At 43.9% G+C, this 22,542-nt stretch overlaps 1 protein-coding gene across 1 annotated transcript in view; it reads right to left on the bottom strand.

Annotated features, from left to right (window-relative positions):
- Apob (apolipoprotein B) overlaps positions 1 to 18,341 on the bottom strand; it is a 38,176-nt gene extending 19,835 nt beyond the window's left edge. The window contains exons 1-18 of the mRNA XM_021178578.3: positions 18,118 to 18,341; positions 17,732 to 17,770; positions 16,630 to 16,745; positions 15,348 to 15,493; positions 13,172 to 13,325; positions 12,370 to 12,525; positions 10,885 to 11,009; positions 10,125 to 10,210; positions 8,346 to 8,565; positions 7,369 to 7,596; positions 7,044 to 7,161; positions 6,790 to 6,936; positions 5,829 to 6,040; positions 5,337 to 5,574; positions 4,753 to 4,929; positions 3,213 to 3,404; positions 1,305 to 1,472; positions 619 to 830 (exon numbers count right to left, since the gene is read on the bottom strand). Of these exons, the coding sequence (XP_021034237.1) occupies positions 619 to 830; positions 1,305 to 1,472; positions 3,213 to 3,404; positions 4,753 to 4,929; positions 5,337 to 5,574; positions 5,829 to 6,040; positions 6,790 to 6,936; positions 7,044 to 7,161; positions 7,369 to 7,596; positions 8,346 to 8,565; positions 10,125 to 10,210; positions 10,885 to 11,009; positions 12,370 to 12,525; positions 13,172 to 13,325; positions 15,348 to 15,493; positions 16,630 to 16,745; positions 17,732 to 17,770; positions 18,118 to 18,199 (2,816 nt within the window). The 5' untranslated portion in view covers positions 18,200 to 18,341. The remainder of the gene's footprint in view (positions 1 to 618; positions 831 to 1,304; positions 1,473 to 3,212; positions 3,405 to 4,752; positions 4,930 to 5,336; positions 5,575 to 5,828; positions 6,041 to 6,789; positions 6,937 to 7,043; positions 7,162 to 7,368; positions 7,597 to 8,345; positions 8,566 to 10,124; positions 10,211 to 10,884; positions 11,010 to 12,369; positions 12,526 to 13,171; positions 13,326 to 15,347; positions 15,494 to 16,629; positions 16,746 to 17,731; positions 17,771 to 18,117) is intronic.
- Between the last annotated feature and the right edge of the window lie 4,201 nt (positions 18,342 to 22,542).

Below are 22,542 nucleotides of genomic sequence, written 5' to 3'. Positions count from 1 at the left end.
GTCTTAGCTCTTTCAGCCATTTTCTTTATCTTTGAGGCCATTACAAATACTGCACTCCTTGAATGGACACACACCCCCTTTCTCCTTTGCTTGAGTAGCTCTGACATAGGCTTTTGGAACGCATTCTGACTCTCATAGGCTTCATTTCAAAGCAGACCACTCCTCCTCTCAACCAGCCTGTGACTCATTACTGTCATTTCCTTAAGTGCCTGCCTTCCTTGGAGAATTAAAATCTAGAGGATCAGGGTCTTTGTGCGTCTCCTTCAACAAAATTGATACAAACGAGGCAATTAAGTGTTATTTCCAAGCAAGGAAACGAATGTGCTGAGGATACCATTCAAAGTGGAATTCTTAATGTAAGGCTGGTTCCCATAATCATGTGATTATGAAATTAAACAGAACTCCATAGCCACATAGCTACTGACTCACCAGCAGAGGCTAAGTGTGATAAAGAGAGGTATAAAAGTCTTTAGTGAGATGTGTAGAGTCAAAAGCAATCTTCTCCTGTTTCCTAGGAACTTGTGTTACCCAATTGTTGTCTAGCCTGGCTAACTTCTGCAGCTCCACACCCAATTCTTCCTTTTAAATACACCAGCTAGACATTGGGAACAGAATTACCTGCCACTGAACAGCTTGACTGGCCTCTTTGGAGAAGGAATGATGACCTTCAGCTGCCCAGCCTTCAGGGCCACTCGAGCCTCCAGGCCTGACTCGTGGAAGAAGTTGGTGTTCATCTGGACACTGCTCTTAGCGAAGTCTGGGATGATGATGCCCATATTTGTCACAAACTCCAAGGACACAGAGGGCTTTGCCACTAGCTCTGCCTGTATCTGGAAGTCAGAAGGTGACCTGTTCAGTTTTATGCAGTGCCTCGGCACCCTGGTAGACAGCTCAACCCCTCTTTCTGAACCCTGGCAAATGCCTCTGCTAATTTTGACCAAAGGGACCACAAATGTGCTTTTAGGAAGAAAAGCTGAAACATTCATTTCCCCCAGAGCCATGGTGCATTTCCTTGGGTTAGGAAGAGCCTGAACTAACTTTAAGCACTATCAGATATAAAGATAACTAGGGTCTTCATTCATTGAGAGAACAGCTGGTTTCTCTTTCTATTACAGCATCTCAAGTAGAGATGTTGAGAGATGATATGTGCTGGTAGAATCCTAAAATTCCTCATAAAAATTAGCAAGAAGATTGCAATCATGATGCTCTTTGCCTTGAAGTGGAGCTTGACATGTGGTCAAGAATCCCATCCTGAAGGAAAAGAGACAGTCATTGATTTGATTGAGATGAATGCAGAGTCTTACATTGGCTAATTCCAGTCTTACACCAGCCTTGATCCCGGGGGTGAAGACTCCAGACGAGGACACTTGCAGCTGTAACCCTGCTCCAGTGGGGAGCTCAAAGGCATTCTCCATGAAGATGTAGTGGAGAAACAAGTCATTCTTTGACCCTTCTCTGATGGCCTGTACAACCTGAAAATCCAATGAGAGACAACAGTTTACAAGTAAGCTGGATGTGGGTGAGTGGTGTTAAATGTGGTCTAAATGCCTCACAGCATTTATTTAGAAAGAGGGAAGCTAGTACATTTTAATTATTTGGAGGATCTGCTGAATGTAAGCTCAGCTGAATGATGTGTACTGGTGTCAACACATCAGGCATAAGCAGTTTCTCTGGCTTGAATGTCACGTCATTAATCAGCTTGCTGATTTAGAGGTCCCTAGCTGAACCTCACAGCTTTATGAACTTTAAGTATGATGTATGACATTATTCTCCTCCTGTAAAAATTTGATTGTAGAAGTGTATTATGGTAAAATCAACTTTGGGAAAGTTAGTGGCTATGAGGCAATGTCTGTGTTAATATACATCAAATCTTGCTTTATTTTATATAACATTTCCACAAAAGAACTTGAGACTTGGGTTCTTTTTCTTTCTTCCTTTCAAAGTGTATGAGATAGAATCCAGGTTTTTCAATGCTAGGTGACCTCTGTGCCACTGAGCTATACCCCCAGCTCTCGAGATTCCTGCTCTTAAAGCAAACATGATTATTTATCTAATCATAGGGAACACATTTGCATCTTTCCCCCTTTTTATGATAAATTTATATAATGTAGATATAACACAAATGTCAATAGTGGGTTACAGTTCGCTAAAACTTTATTTCATAATAATTGTATCATTTCAATATTTGCAAAAGCTGCCAGCCTAGGTGGAAGAAGGTATGCTGAAAATTGTTTTCTAATAAAAATACAAGATCAAACTAACATGCTTGGAAGATACAACTATTATGATGACTTTGTTTCCAAGTGGTACCAGGTTTTTAGATAATAAGAATCATTATCATCTTTTTAAGTAGAGTTTTGTGCATATAGGGTGTATGTGTGTGTGTGTGTGTGTGTGTGTGTGTGTGTGTGTGCACATATGCCCTTATGTGTACTTATGCACTTAACTGTGAGGCCAGAAGTTAATGTTAGGTGGTTTTCTTTACCCTTCTCTGTTCTTTGGCAAGGTCTCTCACTGAAGCTTCCCTGGTTTGGACAGCCTAGCTGACCAATGAGCTCCAGAATCTGCCTGCCTCTTACCTCAGCCCTTGGACCATTATGGGAACGTCTGTGCCTGGCTTTTACTCAGGTGTTGGAGATTGAGTGTCAGGCCCTCATGCTTACATAGAAACCGCTTTACCCACTGAGTTACCTCCCCAGCCACTTTACCTTTGAAGACAGTGTATACATGTATATGCATGTTTACGTGTGTGCATATGTATTTGGGTGTCCATGTACATGCATGTGTATGTATATCTATGTGTGTATAGCCCATATTAACCACTGATGTCATTCCTCAGCATACTGTTCATCTTTGGTTTTAGATACTGTGTCTCTCAGTTTGACTTGGAGCTTGCTGATTTGGCTAAGCAGGTCTGTTGCTAAGTCCAAAGGATCTGCCTGTGTCTGCCTTCCCAGTGCTTAAATTATCAGAGTATGTCACCACCATATGCTTTTTAAATGTAGTTTCTGGGGTCCGAAGCCAGGTCAGTCTTCCAGTCAGGTCAAACTTGGTTGATTGATTGCCCTTCTTAGCCATCAAAAGTCCTCTTTATTCGGGGCAAACTTGTGTTTTGAAGGCTATCCAAAAACGTTCTCATGTTTGTGAGGGTGGTGGATCTAAGAAGAACCCGGCTAGACAGTGAGAACTCAGATAAGACCTGGATCACTTACCATCTGGGGGATTCCCTGCAAAGTTTGTGCACCACTCAGCAACAGCTTTCCCAGGACTTGGAGGTCTTGGAGCCTGACAAAGCTTAGCTCTTTTCCTAGGATGCGGAGATAGGCCCTGGCTTCAGGAATTTCTTTAGATTTCAGATCTTTGATCAACTTGTCCACAATGGGCATGATTCCATTCACCATGTCCTAGGATTTTAGTAACAAAATATCAAATGAGACACCAGTTATGCCCAACAGTTACAGATTCCTCAGGTCAGTCTACCTGGCACAGCTGTGGTGTACTCAAGCTCACAGCTTCACTGCAAGCATGATCAAAAAACAGGACAGGTATAAGAACTAAGCCCCACCTTTTAGTGAAGGAGACCTCTTCTAAACAGAGATAGAGAATCACAAGCACTTTTCAGGGATAGGAGTGTTTTCAAAGCAATGCTTGACTTGAAGGATAATTAGGGGAACTCCTGTTCTCCAGGATGCCTGTTCTCTGATCCTCTTCCCTGCTTAGCCCACTATCCCTTTCCTAGGAATGAATGCTAGGGATTTCTTGAGAAAAGGTGGCTATTGTATAGATCAGATGGAAGTATGAAAAACATGTGACTGCAGATCCACAACTAGACACAAACAAACAAACAAACAAACAAACAAACAAACAAACAAGCAAACAGCTCCAAGAACTGACATAAGGCACCCGGAAGAAGATCCCAAATGGATCAGCTTTTGGTGGAGGTCAGAAATCAAAAGTTAACCATAAGTTAACACTCGAAAACAAGCTATGGCCCTACTTCTAAACCTTAAATATATATCTGTGTTCCCTGGAATCTTGCTAAAATGGGGTCTGATTCAGTAGAACTTGGGTAAGCCCAAGAACCATCATTTCTAACAAGTGTGTGTAGTTTTTGTTGTTGTTGTTGTTTTTTTTTTTTTTTATGGTGCCAATCACACAGACTATACTCTGAGTTAAAACAATCAGAACAATAAGAAACTCTAGCATGTACAATCTAGTTTCTACTCCTTAATATAAGAGTTCCTTGCCAGCTTCAAGGTGAACTTTGTTCTCACTGGCCAATGCACTGATATGAGTGACAAGTGAAGAAAAGTTGTTAATAATAATGAAAATACTAGCTTAAAAATTATAATTGTCTGCTTATTGAACAATCAGTAATAATATCATGGGCCATGTAACTTATTTCATGTAGTCATTAAATGGTGATGTGAGCTATGGATTGTTATCTAGAAACAGATTGGCAACCTTCCTAAGGTGCATGGCTTGGTGTGAATCCAAACTCTTGTCTGATGTGGCACACTCTTAATCATTCACTGGAGTGCCTCTACTCGACCTTGTTCCCACTAAATTTCCAAGAGTCCCTTATCTCTAGAAGACACTGAGTCTTTCTTAGTCCCATCAAAGTGTCTAATATATAGTCACAGTGACCATTTCAGGCAGGTAAAACTTTAATTGCTTCTAGGCATAGAGATGAAGGTCTGGCAGTGAAACCCAACAATTCCCTTTAAAAAAAGTTATTTAACAAACACATACCTGTTCATGCTTGTCATCTGTAGTATAGCCAAAGTGGTCCACTAAGACCTTGGAGACACCATCTGGAACTCGGCCATTGACCCAATACAAAGCCTTGTTAACACTGTCTGGGAAGAATCCTTGCTTACCAAAAAGAGCTTCTAGTGTTGGCTCAAACCCTTTTCCTTCTAAACCAATCTGAGAAAGAAAATCAGGCAAAATATGCCATTAGACTTTTGGTTGTACGGCAGCTCCTGTCTCCCCCATTCCAGCCATTTTAAGCTCATGTAATTAAACAGGCAGCGGATGAACATGGCAGAAACACTTGATGGAAGTTGTTTACTTAAACCTCAGCTGCTAGAAGACATCACTAAGGACCAGAAAGGATAAATAATTAAGGATTTAGAGTTGGGATCAGATGCAGGGTTTGATGGGGGAGGAATCATGTGGAGACATTTTCTAGGGTTTGGGTTCCAGGGATTGCTCTGAGACATAACTTTGTCTCTATATAGTCTAAGGACTCATGTTTCAGATGACCCCTAGTGGAAACAGATGATATTGCACAGAATGGGCAAACTACACAGAGCTCCTTCAGTCACACATACCTCAAACAGATCAAGTGAAGCAAGTCCAAAGACTGTGAGGGTTGTTTTCAGCAAGCTTTCTTTGGGAAGATAACTGCTTGGATCAAATATAAGATTCCCTTCTATTTTGACTGAGACTGGGTCGAACATTGGGAGAGAAGCAGATTTGGAAATCTGATAGTTTCGGGAAAATTTTTTAAAGTCCATGATCGTTGGAAATTGAGAATTCTCCAGAGCATTTTTGATCAAAATTTTCAGACTAAATGAAAAGAAAAATAGACTTTGAGTCAGAACCCTATGTCACTTGTCTATAGTCACCTCACGTCCCAAGCATATATGAATTTCTACTGGCAACTAAGGTATATGGACTTATATGGCCCCAAAATTTGGTTCAAGGTCTGTGCTGCACATCACTTTAAGTATCCATGAAGTCAGGCAGTGACAGAATGGGGGAATTGATGTCCCAGCCCAGGATTTTCAGTCGCTGATGGGGGAAAAATGATTCTCACTTACTCTTGGACATACAGTTCTTCTGAGTTCAAGATGTTGGCAATGTGAGATGCCACGAAGTTCTTCACCTGTTCACTCTGTTCCCATTGGAGAAGTTGGGCAATTTTGTTAATATCTGATGAGGAAGGGCTCTTCATCAGCAAGAGATAGGCAGCCAGTCTCTTTTCCACGGGAGCGACACCATTTACAAATGTATCAAAAAGGATCGTTCGGACCTGCATTGGAAGATATATTGAGATGGCTTTCTTTTGATCAAGACAGAGCATATCTGGTGGATGCTGGCTGGCATGTCTGCCAATGCATGTTCATGAGAAGTCTAATTTCTTTCTCAAGTGGCTGCAAATGCTGATACCTAGTCTTCTTCAGTGTCCCCCAGGGTGACCAGCCCAAGGAATGGTCCCCAGAAGATTTGAATAGAATATGTGCTGAGCTCAATCGCACTACAGCACATGAATCATGACCAACTTATGACTTGCGTGTAGATCTGCCACTTAAGAACAATTTGTCTTAATGTAGATTATTTCTAATTGTCTAGTTATTAGACAATTAGATTATTATCTAAATAAGATTATTTTAATAAGGAAAAAGATGGAAAGTGATAGTAAGTTTGCATAAGATGGTTTAATGCTCTGGGTTTTTTTCCACCTAAGGTAAGATCAAATTCACTATTGAATTTGATCGGGTAGTACCAATGTTTCCCTAAGATGAGATGATGATCAGTTTAGTTGTAGGGTAGCGTGTAGCAAAAAAAATATATGTGTTCTACCTCGTGAATTAGCTGCAACATAGTGTGTCTTTCATGTTTAGAAAGTACTAGGATGTCAATGCGTTTATTGAAACTAACACAAAGATGATGGTACTGGGAAACCCAGTTGGTGAACCAGATAATGGGTTGTCGTTATACTTCCTGAATCTTGTTGATCAGCATAAACTTTCACTTTTAGGACCACACAGAGAACTTTACCTCATCTTCCAGTTCCATCTTCCTCAGGGCCTGGATAGCAGCTTTCTGAATCAGCAGAGATGGCTTTGTACTTCTTACACAGTTCAGGACTGAGGACTTGAGGGCTGGCATTACTTGTTCCATGGTTCTTCCCATATTTCCAATGACCTTCATTGAAGAAATGAAACAAGAGCTCATCTCAGTGCAGAAATAAGGGCTTTCCAGGATGGCCATTTTTGAAATGATGTATATAATGCAAAATACGGAAAGAATACCCTCAGAATCAAGAAGGTGTGGTCTTCATTGCCCGTGCATTCATTGTCAATCTGTTTCAACAGGTAACCGGCGATATCCTGCAGAACTGGGCTCCTTGAATGGTCCACATCAAAATAGCTACCAAGTTAAAAAAAAAAGTGAGAGGGATAGTTAAACCTTTTTTAAAATCCAAACTCGTGTTTGTTAATTCTTATTTCAAACTGTCTCTCCCAAATTGAGCAATAGAAAAATGGGAGAAAGTGCCAACATGAAGCAGAGATTTGAGGGTTCCTTTTCTCTCAGGACAAGAGATGTAAGGCAGAGCAAGGCAAGGTGGCGTCTCACCTGTTAACCGCGTGGCTCAGTGCATACAGAGTGGCTCGGCTCTGCTGCTCCTTGGCAGTGTTAAAGATTTCCTGCAGCCTCTGTGTTGAGGGATTTGGGATCAGAGCCATCAGGTAGGTAACAATGTCAATCAGGAGGGGGTGAGCCTTCTCAGTTTTCAGCCACTGGAGGATGTGAGTGTAGCACTGTGGCTGTCCACACTGAACCAAGGCTTGTAAAGTGATGGGGCTGAGAAGAGACATAGAGAGAGAGAGAGAGAGAGAGAGAGTTACACAGAGGACCCTCATGACAAATCCAGTATTCTCAGCACCTGGCATATTCTCTGCCAGGAGAGTACTTACACAGCCTTTTTCACTACACAGAGCTAACCATCTTTCACACTATAGCTTGAAGTCCAGTAATCCTGATGACTTCCTCCACGATGTTTTCCCTAGGGATGCTACCACTATAGAAACATCATGGAGGGAAGTCAAAGGACCCAGACCTGAAGCCAATGAGTACTGTTATCACGGTCCTTTTGTGGGAACATAGACTGTGCCTTGTCAGCAGAAGCATGGGCTATTCCTGGCCTCAGTCCCTCCTGTGAAGCTTCTTAGCACATAGAACAAGTATTATCTGTACAGCAAGTGGAGAAATCGTTCTGTTTATCTGAGATCTCTTTCTGCTAGCCTTAAAGGTTCAATGGAGGTCCTTATGGTGCTCACAATGGAGTTAGGAATTAGAAGATGCCCATAAAATGTTAGAGTTATACAGTGCTCTTGTATGTTAGCACCTGGATACATGTATACCTTCATGCTATGTGTCTCTTGCCTACAAAACTCTAAGCAACTTAGATGACGGTTCACAGGCAGTAGGTATTAGCCAATTAACTGGTTATGTGAGTTAACAATTAAATAGTTCCCGAGATTCCTGGGCTAAAGGTTCTGTAGCTTTCACAGGTCATTTGATAATTTGATTTGTAACCTTTAGAGAACTACCTGGACACTGCAGTCAGCTGTGGCAAGAGGGATGTGATTGCTTCACCAGTGAGGCCTCTCAGCTCAGTAACCAGTTTATTGAAGAGATTGGCTCTCTGAGCATTCTGCTCTGAGATGGACAATTTTTTCAGTTCTTGAAGGGTCTTCAAAACAGCCTCAGCCTGCTTTGGGGATGACGTGGACTTGGTGCTCTCAAAGGCCAGACCCATCCGGTGGGTACCTGGAAGAAGAGAAGTGCCAAGGTAGTTTTACTTCTGTATGTAGCTCAGTGTCTTTGTGGACTGCAAACTGGAAATGGCATAGGTATCAGCAGAGGGGAAAAGAAAAGGCAGTGATTATGTCATCAACTCCTATAGGACATCAGACTCTGAGCTGGGTATTTTCATTCACTCATCATTGTCTTTTTGAAGGGGAATGTTCTACAACTTAATGAGAGGCTAAGGGAAATAAGAGAGCAACATAATTTGATAATTCTTCCAAAAATCTTATTTTTTAATTTATCTGTATCTCTGTATGGATTTGTGTGCATAAATGCAGGTACCCACAAAGGGCAAAACAGGGTGTCAGATCCCTTTAAGCTGGAGTTTCAGGAACTTGTGAGCCATCCAGTGGGAGTTCTAAGAACTGAACTCAGGTCCTCTGGAAGAACAACATGTGATCTTAACTGATAAGCCATTTCTTTAGTCCTATTACTTCGAGAATTCTTACCCAAGAACTCTCTAGGAGTGTGAGGTCAACCTGGAGTTGAATCCAAGTTTGTGTGAATCTGGCATCAAATCATCTTGTGCTATACAGAATGGCTAGGAAGCTCTGCTGCTGCCATGGCAACACCAAGGCTAAACTCAGTGGTACTCACCTATCAGTTCTTCCACTAGGAGCCTATGGAGAAGGGATACTCTCCTGTAGTCCCATTAGCTCATGGAAATGAGCTATAGTGTTGACTTTGACTAGACTTAGGCACTCATTCTATGACTGAGACTACCTCATTAAGCCTTACACTGTGCCATTTCCTTCTTTGGCAGTGGTTTTCAACCTTCCTAAGGTTGTAACCCTATAACAGTTCCTCATGTTGTAGAAACCCCCAACAATAAAACTATTTTCATTGCTACCCCATAACTGCATTTTTGTTAGTTATGAATCATAATGTAAATATCTGGGTTTTCTGAGGGTCTTAGGCAACTTCTGTGAAAGGGACATTTGATCCCAAAGGGATAATGAAACATGGGTTGAGAACCACTAGTCTATGGGATGGACATATAAACATGTGTCTCCACCCTCTGAACTCACAGGATCTACCAACCAAGAAAACAATAAAATAATGCACAAATACAAGTGTTGACAGACAAATATACAAAGTGTTGCTGCCCTGGGGTTAGACTAAAATTCTTTCAAGTTCTTTTTAGCTCCAAAGATCAATTCCTTAGATTACTACCTGGCCTGACTCTGAAGTTCCTTTTCTGCTGGCCCTACATCATCTGGAATGGGTCTGAGTCTTATAAATGTAGGATGTTGTCAGTGCTACCAGAGTGATCACATTCAACTCAGTCTTCCAGTTTCTTCCTCATAAACTACCAGACAGTTGGATATTGCCTCCCTTTCCTTTGTCTCACAACCCTTTGACATCCTCTGAAATGCTCTCTTGATTGTTGTAGTCCAATGGCCAGAACACCAGAACACTTATTAGTCTGCAGACATTCAACAGGGAACACACTAAGAGCTCAGCCCTGAATGACACCCTGTGGATAGATTTCATGGCATTCAGGGGACATAAAGTCTTACCTTCACTGAAGAAGCGACTGTTGGTCTTAGGTGTGTCTTCAAGACTCAGTTTCTGTGTAACACGCGTCATGATCCCATACTTATTCCTGGTAACAGAGGAAGTACATTGCATCATGGGTGACCAGTTCTTGGGATAACATTATTCTTTTCAAATTGAAAGGTCTCCATCTATTCCTCTGTCCCCATTCTGCCCACCTTTCAAAGGATGTTGAAATCCATACATCTCGATATTCCAATGGGTGGTGCCCACCACTTCCTGCTCACACTGACTATCTTTTATTATACTTTACACCAATCTAGAATTCCAAAAAGGGTTGGGACTATGGCCCAGCCTTAAAACTCTTTCCTAACTCCCACAGCTCAGTCTCACGGACATAGCAATTCTCTAAAGAATGTTAATTGAATGTCAGTTTTTAACATGGATTTGGATATATAAGTCTCTGTTGGGAAATCCCAAATCCTTCATGAAGCTCTTTTAAACTAGGGCATCATGCAATGAACAATTCATATTTTGTTTCTGGATCTAGAAGCCCTCACGGTCTGAGTCTGAGATACCTTTTGTTGGTCTCAAATTGTTCCACTTGCTCAAGATCTTTCTGGCAAATTCCCTGTGATCTTAAAAGCAGGACAGAGATGGCAGCCTCTGCCCAGTACCTTCCACAGCTTCCTCTAAGCCTATCCTAGTCTGGAACTGGGCACTCTGGTGTACAGCTCCACAATCCCATTAAATGATGGGCATTGGAAGCAGCAGGTAACCTACTTGTAGGAGAAAGGCAGGAAAAGATGCTGCTCATCACAGACAGCTTCAGACACATGCTTCCTCTTGGGATCCAGGGTGTACTGACAAGATTGGCTGCTGCTGATAAGAGTTGACAAGGGGTGGACCTGTGCACAGGATCAGAGGAAAGCATTTCGATTAGTCCCTGGGATTTCAAGCTGACTCTTCTGCCATAGAGCATTGTCTTCAAGGAAGTAGAGGATAGAAGTCTGCAGCACTAGTGAACTCAGTGAAAGGAAGAGAACTCAACAACTGACGTTAGCCAAAGGGACATAAGACAGCACACTCAAGGATGAAATTCCATCCCAGTGGAGTGTCCATCATGTATAACATATACCCTGCATCCCATGCACATGTACACCTCGAAGCTTCCATTTATAAAAGCTTTTTAGTTTTTCAGCTTTCTTCCACATCTATGACTCTGCCCAGTGCAATAGGAGAATGGGAGATGCTTGATCTTTCCTTGTCAGGCCCAGGGCTGCTTCTCTGCATAACTCAGTTCTTTTTACCAATTATAGTATGTCCCTTACTGGTAGATGTATAAACTTTGTTGCCATGTTAATCTGGAAGCACCTTGAGGGGAGGCTGCCCACCCACAGTTTATCTGATTCCCTCTTTTGTTTCTTCCTTTCTTCTCTGTCTTCCTCTCTCTCTCCCTCTCTCTCTCTCTCTCTCTCTCTCTCTCTCTCTCTCTCTCTCTCTCTCTCTCTCTCTCTCTCTGTTCTACCCAGAGTAAGGATGAACACAGGGCAGACTCTAAGAGAAGATACCAAGTCAGTGCATTGGCCTTGTCTAACTCGGCCCTCATGGTCATCAGACCATCTCTTTCTACTTCAAGGACAAAGTCCACGAAGATTGTCAAGGATGGCAGGAATTGTTCAGTAGTTCATGTTGACTGAGACAATCTGTGACTCATGTCCTGGAATGTGTTGCAGGGACTGGGCAAACCCAGGGAACATGCACCATAGGACCCCGTGTAGCACCGTGTGGGGGCTGTGAAATGGAAGCTTAGGTGGGACCTTGAGGACTTTAGCTCTACTTGGGATGGGAGAACAGGAAGCTGAGACACATTCATGTCACTTCATGGCCTGAGGGAAATGAAAGAACATAGGCCTCATAAGTTCTGTAGAGTGTACTTGCTCAGGATAACCAACTCTTGTCCTAAGTGACAGACCCAAGAGGGAAGAGAAGTGACAGGAATATCATCTTAGGGTTACACAGGAAGATGGTTGGTGCTGTGACAGAAGGAGAGCAGGAAGGACCAAGCTTTGAGGTTGGAGTCCAGAACCCAGATCCAGTCCTGGGATAATTTCTAATAGCCCTTCAGCCTGGTCAGTCCTTCTCATTTCTGGTTTTTAGGGTCTCACTAAAGTTCTATGTAATGCATAAGCTGGTCAGGCTCTTCTTAGAGATTTCTACTAGCTAGAACATTCCAGAATGTGTACGATGATGCGGTATGAGACTCACCAGGCCTTTGATGAGAGCGAGAGGGCTGACACTTGTGCTGATGGGCTGGAAGCCGTCACACTGCTGCAGGTTTCTCTCTGTGGACATTTCTGTTGGTACAGTTCCCTTTCTTGAATTCACGGTAACCTGAGTTGAGCAGTTTCCATACACAGTATCCTGTGGGAGCCCAAGATATGGTTAGGTACACTCAGTGTGGGAGAACATCACCAGGTGCTTGAGAGGGACTCGGAAAGACATCTGGGTATAGAGGCAGGGGGGAGATGGATTGAGGGAGTTTTCTTTGCTTCCAGGCAGAGGATAGCATTGCTGAGCCTGGCTAGCTGATATTTGGGGGTGGGGGACAGACTCATGAGGGTTGGTTTTAAGGGCAGGACCAGGCAGAATGAGTCTCTATTGTCCAAACAGTGGAGTTCAGAGCTCAGAGCATAGGCAGAGCTCAGGAATTTTCTTGTGCTTGAAGGACATTGCATTCTCCCCAAGGTTGACTTAAAATAATCTGCTGGGTGTCTAAAATACACAGGGGGAAAAACCCTGAACCATAGCTAGTGGAGTAGTAGTTAAAAGTCCCAGGAAAAGGTTTAAAATTAGACCCAACCCCATCAAAATGTTAAAGGATGTCTATCAGTAAGCTCCGGGGACATGGGGAACTATGACCCCTGATACTCATACCAATCTAGGGTTCCCCACGTAACTTCTATATCTCTCATCAACAGGCAGTGCATTTTATCTAAACTGAGGCTGGCCTCTGACATGTGAAGAGGACTTTGAAAAGTCCACTATCATCAACGTCTAAGATTCTCACCAGGAACAACTCTTGTTGGTCCTCTTCTGTCTCCGGGGGAGCCAGAAGAGCAGAGATGATGCCCCTCTTGATGTTCAGGATATATTTAGGTTCATCCTTGTCAGGGTAAAGAACAATTTGTTTCCCTTCAGGAATGGCCAGCTTGAGCTCGTACCTGCCCAGGAGAAAGGAGTTGCATGTTCACAGAAAAGCCATGCTTCCACTGCGAGCCCACAGAAGGAGCTGGGGACTTGGGAAGCTCCTCTGTGGTTCTTCTTTGGATGGACTTTCTTTATACATATGTTTCCATTCCCATACATTCCCCCAAAGTCTTCAAATAATGGTAAGTTTTTCTTTCTTTTTTCTTGCCTTTTAAATTTTTTGTCTGGGCTCATCCCCCACCCCATCCCTGCCCCCCATGTCTTCCTCCAGGCTCCCTGTTTCTATGGGCATCACTGTGTGTCCTTCAATATCAGCACCTGTCCATATGACTTCATGCAGACTCAGGAGGATGACAACCCAGAGATCATGCCATGTTTTACAGGGAGGACACTGCACTGTGTGTGCTTGTTCATCTTGATTTTGATTTTCTTATTTAATGTGTTCCAGGAGCATCTGCATTACTTGCTGTAGCTCCACGAGAGTCTCTACTAAACTTCACACAGCACTATGTTCTTTGTTTATATATGGCTCCTTAAACAATGCATCCTTTGAGAGCTTTGTCATCTTCTCTTCCTGGGTTTATTTTGTGGTCACCCAGATGATATTGAAATAAACATCCACATACATCTATTTTCACACATGACTTTTTATGTAGATGGGACAGAGTTCTAGAGATGAGAATTGTTATGTCAAAGTACAAATATTATCAACTGGATATATAAATATCAGTATTGCCCTGTGGCTTTCATTTCTATCACTAGTGTATGAAAATATACTCTTCTTCCCTGTAGCAATGAGTACCATCTCAACTTCTGTAGCCTAATGGGTGTGGAGTTAGAAATTCTCTCCTAATACATTATTTGCATTTCTCCACTACCAGTGAATCTGAGTTTCTCTTCATACAGTTGTCAGATGTTCATTTTTTAATCCACTCTCAGGCCAAGATGGACGGTCAGGTTAACTATGATCTTAGGTGCTGCCTTCCTCTTGGGGATTGCTTGAGCTGTCAAGGCTCTGAAGTTCACAGGAGAGGAGAACCAGGTCCATCTCCCATAGCTCTGAACCTCTCAGAATATTTTAGACACAGCAGCACAAGCCTGGCAAGTCCTTGTGGTCAGGAGGGGGAGTCTCTTGTGTTTATAGCCGAGAAAGGACCATAGAATAACAGCCACTTTCTCCTCCACCGCAGCTTCCCCCTCTCATCTAAGTCTCTAATAAAGTAAGATGTTCTGACAGAAGACAGGAGCTTTTTTTTTTTTTTTTTTTTTTTTTTTTGCCTATTTCTCAGGGAAAGGACTAGGTTTTGACATTTAGCAAATCTGAAAATAGGCAAAGGAAGGTATCCCCCTACTACCATGTTAACATCCCTGCATCTACCTGTGTTCCATTCACGTAAGGCTTCCTAAACTAAGTGGTGCAAGGCAAGGGTGGTGTTGAAAATACTTCTTGTGCTGCACTGTCACTGATGTGTTGGGAGAGATGCCAGCTGTAAATGACAACACTGGTCTTCAGTGCACAGTGGCTGCAGAGCAGTCATGGGTAGGAGACTGCTAAGGTACTGCTGGCCCTTTGTCCTGTATTGAACGGATGCCACACTCTCAAACATATAGGGGTCCATACAGCCTTACGATTTCAGAGTAGCAACTGCTGCCTAATCCACCTGAAGACCCCCAGGCATCCTCCTCGTTTGATTCTATAAACAAGATCTCGCTTGTTTAAACAAACCATCTCAGCTTTATAGTCTTAAAAGTGCTTCAACCATGAGATCTGTTAGAAGAACAATTTAAATGATAATCAAGGGAACTTAAGTAGAGGAGAGTCAATAATACTTCCCTGTTTTAGATAGATGTGAAGACTTCACAGCATCCTGATCTGTGGTAAGCACTGAATACAAATGTTAGCACTCAAAGGCATGCCTCACATGAGCACACACACTAGTATCCCCACGGACCCACACATATGGGCATGTACCACGGTCAACTCATGCAGTGTTCACAAAGCTCAGATACTTAAAAGACATAAACCCACACCTTACCTGGACATGGCAGCTGCAAACTCTTCAGAGTTCTTGGTTTTCTTCATCAAGGCCTTGCCCTCAGGGTTGAAGCCATACACCTCTTTAAGGGTACACTGGTTGGTCCTCATGATGAGACCACAGGTTTGGGGGACCTCCAGCTCTACCTGAGAACAGAAAGTAATAATGCATTGAGGTTCTCCATCTAGAATAGGAGATATTCCTGCAGCCCAGTCTCCAATCAGGACATGGAGGGGAAAGTACTTGGGGTATTGGTCAGAGAGGCACCAGAACCACATGTTCTAAACACATCTCATGGATCCCCATGTCTTGGCTTAGCTTTCTTCTTCCTATGTTAAGATGTTTATGTTTGCATCTCCTATGCACGGAAGAGAGAATGTCCTTGTGTTGGTTTTAAATGTACTCACTTTACATGTAAAGAGTTTGGGGTGATTGCTTAGCAGAAATGCAGAATGGAGCGAGACTTAAGAAAACTAAATGAAGCAAACCAAAATAAAAAGCAAGCAGGAAAAGCGAATGTTTTCCTGACATCGTTTCCCTAAACCATATCTATGAGCATGATGAGTGCTTCCTATGTGGGCAGAATTGAAACGGGCCCTTGGTTGCTTTCTGGAACCATTTCAGAACATTGCAGTGAGATGGAGAAGCTCTGTGTCTGTGCTGTCTGCTCTGATGCAGCAGCAGGCGCCACGGGTGGGTGTTGGCTACACTGAAATACGGCCAGTGAGAATAGAAGTTGCATTTATTCAACCTAAATGGCCACAGGTAGCCAATGCCCATTGCGCTTAACTCTACAGACCAGCACTGTGGTCCACGAGGGAAGAGGATAACTTAGCAAATGGATTTCTCTTCCCCACACAGACCTCAATAGCAGCTCTTGGCTATGCTTTGTGAGAACAGACAGGAGTCTAACAAGTCTCTTGAGAAGTAGTCTATCATTTGAGCAAACCAGGTATTTAAATGTTTCTCCATATTATGCTTGACACCATAAATGTTGCATGCCCAGCGTTCTCCTGCAAAAACCACCTTCTTTTCTGTACTCACTGGATCTCTCTCATGGTCAGATCTACATGCCAATCCTGCTGGCTTCCTAGACCATGCCCCCCCCATTACACTTTGGAAGCTAATGGGAGGAAAACTTGGCTGGAAATTTGGAAATCTTCATTCAAGTGGGGTAATGTCAGTTGAGGTGCTGGGAAGTGCTAGAAGGTTCTATGAGGGGCTCCTGGTGGAACAAGGCTAGGCTTCAGCTGCAGGTTTCTCCAGCCCTTGTCCTCCGTACCTTACAGTTGATCTTGGTGGCGCTTCTGGAGTCAGCTGTGCCCGGGACACCGCTGGAACTTTCAGCTTCATAGTTGTACACGTACTTTCGGAGGTACTTGAATCGAGTTGCATCTTCTAAAGTGAAGAGGAAATAAGTCAGCCCTGAAGATGAAACAACTCTCTAAAGGCAGCAGCTGCTGCGGGCAGAGTGGGACTGTGGCACAGGTGAGAAAGTCACTGAGCACAGGTTACTTGTGCTTGACTTTGAACTACACACCATTGGTCTCTATAGACTTAACATCGCCACTGTTTTAGCTGAGAATGGCGTTTGATCATTTGGGATTCCACGAAAGGGAGGGCCAAGCATCGATTAAATGGAACTGCAGGCCTTTGAAATTTTAAGTTATCAAAGGGACAGGGCTAAGTGTTTTCTCAGTTTGAAAATGCTATCGTGACTAGAACCTATGTATGAAGTACCGGACACAAAGTTAGCTGTTAAGGCTGTCTGGTTGACTTCTAGATACCCGCTCCATAAAAAGAAACTTCTGGAAGATTCCACTGTCCATGACAGGAATTTTTTGATTGTGAGAAAAATAACTGGTTAGGAACCCGGATGTAGTACTGCCATATGGCCACCAGATGGAGATGCTGCCCCATCAGAGGAGAGGCCAATCCTAGAGCTCTGCGGAGGAAGCTGGGTATTGCGGCAAAGCCTGATCCTCTGACCCCTAGGGTAGAGTAAATAGGAAGGGGTGGAGGGGTCTGGAGTTCTGCACAAAGGTTAAAGTCGGCATTTCTTCATCCTCACATACTCTGAATCACTGATTAGTCATCGATAAACAGCACAGTAATGTCTCTCTACAGTGCCCACAGTCTCATCGCTACCTCAGAACCAAGCCTTGGTACAGACAAGAAAGGCAATACACAAAGAGCAGAGATCCTTTGTTGGAGGAGTCTGGGTGCACAGAGATTCAAAATCTTCGCTTGCAGGGGTCTGAGCAGTGCTTTCTAATCCAAGCAAGTGGGTTCTACGTGGAAGGAACGGGAGCAGAGGAGGGTGGATCTGCAGAGGAGAGTCAGGGTGAGAAGTACCCAAGGCGGCTAGTGAAAAAATGCCTTACTTGGACAGCTGAAGCTTAAGTTTTCCAGGACTTCATCTTCTGTAAGAGAAAAGGAGAACCTTGGTTTTCTTGTGTTTTCCAGTGGGTTCCAGGGCCTGACAGGAGGGAGCCCTCACAACCTTAATTATTTTAGAGCTATACAGAGCCTTCTTTTTCTAATTCCCCTGTATAGTGCCCTCACCCGGAACCAAGGAGCCTGCTAGATCTTGTTTTCTCATCACCCCCCTCCCTAGGACCCTACAGCTGCCTTCCCTCTCACCTAGCCCAAGCTACCTAATAGCCAGCCTGCCACCAGTTTCAACCCCAGGATGTAACTGGTGGTCTGTAGCACAGCCCAGCGCTCTGTCCCCACGCTGGCTTTCTCCCAGGCTTCCACCCTAACTCACGAGCCCAGACGCTGGTGTCCAAGAACAGTAGCAGGAACAGCAGCAGTAGCGGCGTCCGCAGGGCAGGCTTTCGTGGGCCCATGGTGGATAGATGGTGGGGTGGCTTCCTGGCTGTGGCCTGGCCACGGGCCTAGCCCCTGCTGCTTGCTCTACAGGGTCTTCGGAGGTGGAGCTCAGGCAGGTACTTGATCCACTGCAGGCACTGATGAGACTGCCTGGCCCTTTGAAAAGTGCTCCATTTATAGGAGGAGCTGGCTTAAGGAGAATTGCCAAAGGTCCAAAGGGCACAGCCCGGGCCTGTTTGCTTTTCCATACAAGCGCATTTCTAGGTGGATAAGACTGGATCTGATGGTGGTCTCACTGCTGGTTCAAACGCCGCCACCTGGGGCTCCCCTCACCCCCGAACTTGTGTTTCTTTCCTCAGGGGGTCGTAGGTTGATAGTGGACTTATTATCCTGTCAGCATGTCCTGACTTTCTCCAGGAGACCACCAACCATAGGGACAATGTCATACCCTGTACCCTGCTCCTGCTCTGACTCCGGAGCCCTTTGGGAAAATGTTCTTTATGTGGAGGCTTCTTCTAAGCTCCTTCCCATTTTGGTGGACTTTGGTTTTGAATAAACAATCCTGTCCTAACTAATTTAGCCAGTGCAGGTGACTGTGAGGTGGGAAGAGAAAAGGGGAAGTCTGGTGTGTGCTTGGGTTTGGTGTCCAAGTCTCCCAGAAAACTAGTGAAGAGGGGGCCCCGGAGATGATCAGCTCCCGGGGTCCACTGTGGGCAGCGCCAATCATGGAAGAAAGCTGGAGGGGTGGAATTGTGATGGTCTGGAAGGCGAATGTCTGTGATGGGCTGTGTGGTCTCAGCACCTCCAATCTAGTGGCGAGGCAATCTGCCCCACAGAGAGAAGCTTTGGGTGAGCAGTTGAGGCAGGGCATGGTGAACATTAATCTGTATGGGTGTTTGGAGCAGGAGGGGGTATTTGGGAAGGAGTGGAAATGGGTCGTAGCTTAGGGACAGTAGAGTATGGTAGAGTATGTCAGGTGTGTGTGTGTGTGTGTGTGTGTGTGTGTGTGTGTGCGCGCGTATCTATCTATCTATCTATATATATATATATATAGATATAGATATAGATATATCTATATATATAGGTTCATGGGCATGCACGCATAGATATGCATGAGCCTGTGTATACATGCATACAGAGGCCATAAGCCAATTTTGAGTGTTTTTCAAAATCACTCTTTACCTTAGCTTTTGAGGCACTGATCCTGAAACTCGCTAACTAGTTTGACTTGACCAGCTACAGCAAGCTCCAAGGACTGTGTGTTCAAATCCTCAGCCCTGGGGCTCCAAGAGTATGCTGTGTCTGTCTTTATCCAGTGAGTGCTGTACTCAGGTCCTCTTGGTCATAGGCAAGCACTTTATGTCCAGGACCTACAGTGTGGCACTTCTGCTTGATTCATGTGGCAAGCTTCTTTTGGAATCGTTCAAATGCTCTGATGAGTCTCCCGAGGCTTCTAGAGCATCAGCTATGGGCCCATGGAGGCACACACACAGCCTGCATCAGCTATGGGCCCATGGAGGCGCACACACAGCCTCCCTTGAGCACACACACCCTCCCACTTTCTCAGAAGAGTCTCATCGTCATGTTTAGTCACTCTCTGCACCTGACTCTTCATATCTGTCCTCACTGAGATGGTGACTGTAGCTACAAATTCCCCATGGGCAGCTAAACTCCCTTTAGTGGTTTGCTGCGTTGGGTTGTGCATGTCCATGTCCAAAGGTGGTCATTTTAGAGGTCTCACCTGAAGGCTAGCCAAGACCCACAGCACTAAAGGACAGGTAAAGTTATTACTCGGAAGCCTCTTTTCTCTGAGCAGGGAACTAACACTGTTAGTGCTTGCAAATGGCTCTGCTTCCCTGCTTTGCTCCAGGGGAACTAGGCAAGAATAGAAACAGAAGTGAGGAGGAGAAGGATTATAGTAAATGAACAAAGTCCAGACTCTCTCTGTTGCTGACAGATGAAGCCCATGACCGACTGTTAGCATCATTGGGGGATGTAATTTCTATGAATTGGGTATGAAGTATGGATTCAATAACCTGGATGCAGAGAAGATGCTGAGATACTCGGATGCTCAGAACCATCTCTACAGCAAAAAGCCCAAGTCTCTGAAGTATTGAGTTCAGCTTATTTTTCTTCTCTTGGTGACCTTTGGAGAATGTCCCCTAGGCTGGGGCTCAGTCTCTATTCTTATCTGTGGACAGGGTCCAGTGCACAGGCACCACACAGCAAATGTCACAGTGCTGAGCTGACAGAGGACACTTAGAAATGCTGAAAGGGCCACATGTCGATTTTCCTTAAATTATAAAATCTGCCTAGATGCTTGGCTAAAAGCCATCTGGAGGTATTTGTGACCACCACTGCGACCTTCATTCATCTCTCTTAAGCACAGCTCTTCTCAGCTCATTGCACTGAACAACTTGGAAATTTCAAAGGCCAGTTTGCAGAGAGACTTCAAATAAAATGAAGATCCAGGAGACCCCGGAGTATAAGAACCTTGTTGAGCAGAGAAAATCCCAGTCCCTAGAGAGACCACTTGCTATGTGGATATTTGGCTCAAGAGAGGTGGGGATGAATTCTAGCTGACATCATGGGGGGTTGCAAGACATCAACCTTCTAGGTCTCTGTGTGGTCACAGGATTAATAGTATCTATTTTCTAGGATTTTCTCTTTTGAAAATTAAGGAAAATGATGTGAAATACAAGCCATCTAGCAAGATGTCTGGGAAATAAAAGGCATTTGATAAAGAATAATGGTTACCACTCCTTATGTGTATGTTACAGTGGATGCATGTTTGTTGGGTACCTGTCTGAACTCAGGAACCACAACACAGAAGCAGAGGTTAACAGAACACAGGTGGTGACTCAAGGCCAAGGGATGGCGGGGGGGGGGGGGGGAAGAGCATCTGTGAGGGATTGAGATCCCGAATCATCATCCATTTGACATCTCAGATTTCTGAGTGCTTAATATTACTCTCTTCCCAAAGTAGACGGAGACCCTGCTAAAGCAAGCTGGCTAGTAGCTGTCACTGACCTTACACACAGACAAATCTCAGCTTGTCACTATGACTTATCAGCTCACGAATGCAAAGTCCTGTTGGTTGGACAACCAATTTAATAGTCACAGGGCTCTGGAGTTTCTCTGGAAAATCATATGACCAATGGAATTTCAAGAAACCAGATCATGTTAAACAACACAATTATATCCCCTGGAGCAGAATTTTCATTCTGATTTTTTTTTTTTTTTTTTGTGGGTGACCAAGTTCAGGGAAACACAGAGGTTTTTAATGTCCCCAGAAGCCCACTATGCTGAATCCAGTGGGGCTCAAGTGCTGGAGTAGCTGCTCAGACGTACTTTCCTGAACATAATAAATGAATCTATGCCATTTAGTTATACCCGATTGCTTCCAGGGAATTTATGTACAGTGACCATGATGCTAAGTAAACGTTTTCAGTGATATAAAATGAAGAAATACATTTTGATATAAATTATTCCCAGCCAGGCTGTTACAAAAACAACAGCAAAACTCCTGTGGTAAATAGGGACTGGTGTGGACAATGATTAATTAGGCCATCTCTTTTCTGCTCCTGACAGCATTATAATTGCAAATGATGCCTGGAGGCTAGGAAGTAAATTTCAAGAATTATAGAGATTGTAGATGGAACCATGCCCAGCAATTCAGAACATGCAAATAACAACGTGTGATCACACACACACACACAAACACACACACACACACACACCCCTAGATATATACATAGGGACACACACATGCTCGCTCACATAATCATATACAGCAAGATAAAGGGGGAGCCATTGGTGGATGGCTAGGGGACACTCTAATGGCGATCAGTGTCAGCCAAATGGAGACGCTGCAGGTGAATGATTATGAATCTCCCATGAGGAAGCAAAAACAAACATTTTTATTCTGTTATTCTGCTACCCAAGAGATAAGGTCAGAATGTCAGGTGGCTGTTTTTCCTAGGGAGAAGGGTCAGAGGACAGCAGGAGTCAGTGTGCTGAGAGCTCCCCTGAGTAGGGGTTATCTCTATCTTGACTTCAAATCATCCTTCCACTCCTTCTCTCCTAGCTCCTGAAAGGACTCTTTCCTTGGGACCACTCCAGGTAGACTTGATGGCTTCTGGCCCTGATTTCTTCCCAATCAATTTCAGTATGGAACATGGATCATGAAGGATCTTCACACATGCGTGATCAATAGGGTCTAGTGCTGACAAATTTAATTATATTTTAGCCTGTAACATTCTCTATTTTTTTTTTCACTTGTTTGTCTATTATCTTACTTTCCAGAGAAACAAGCTTGTCAGGCAAGGACCATGATGCACATATTATACATCCTTTTCTT

Source organism: Mus caroli, unplaced genomic scaffold (assembly GCF_978045245.1).
Source record: "Mus caroli unplaced genomic scaffold, Mus_caroli_1 scaffold_14, whole genome shotgun sequence".
In the NCBI taxonomy this organism is placed as follows: Eukaryota; Metazoa; Chordata; class Mammalia; order Rodentia; family Muridae; genus Mus; species Mus caroli.
This window is presented reverse-complemented; position numbering and strand designations above follow the sequence as displayed.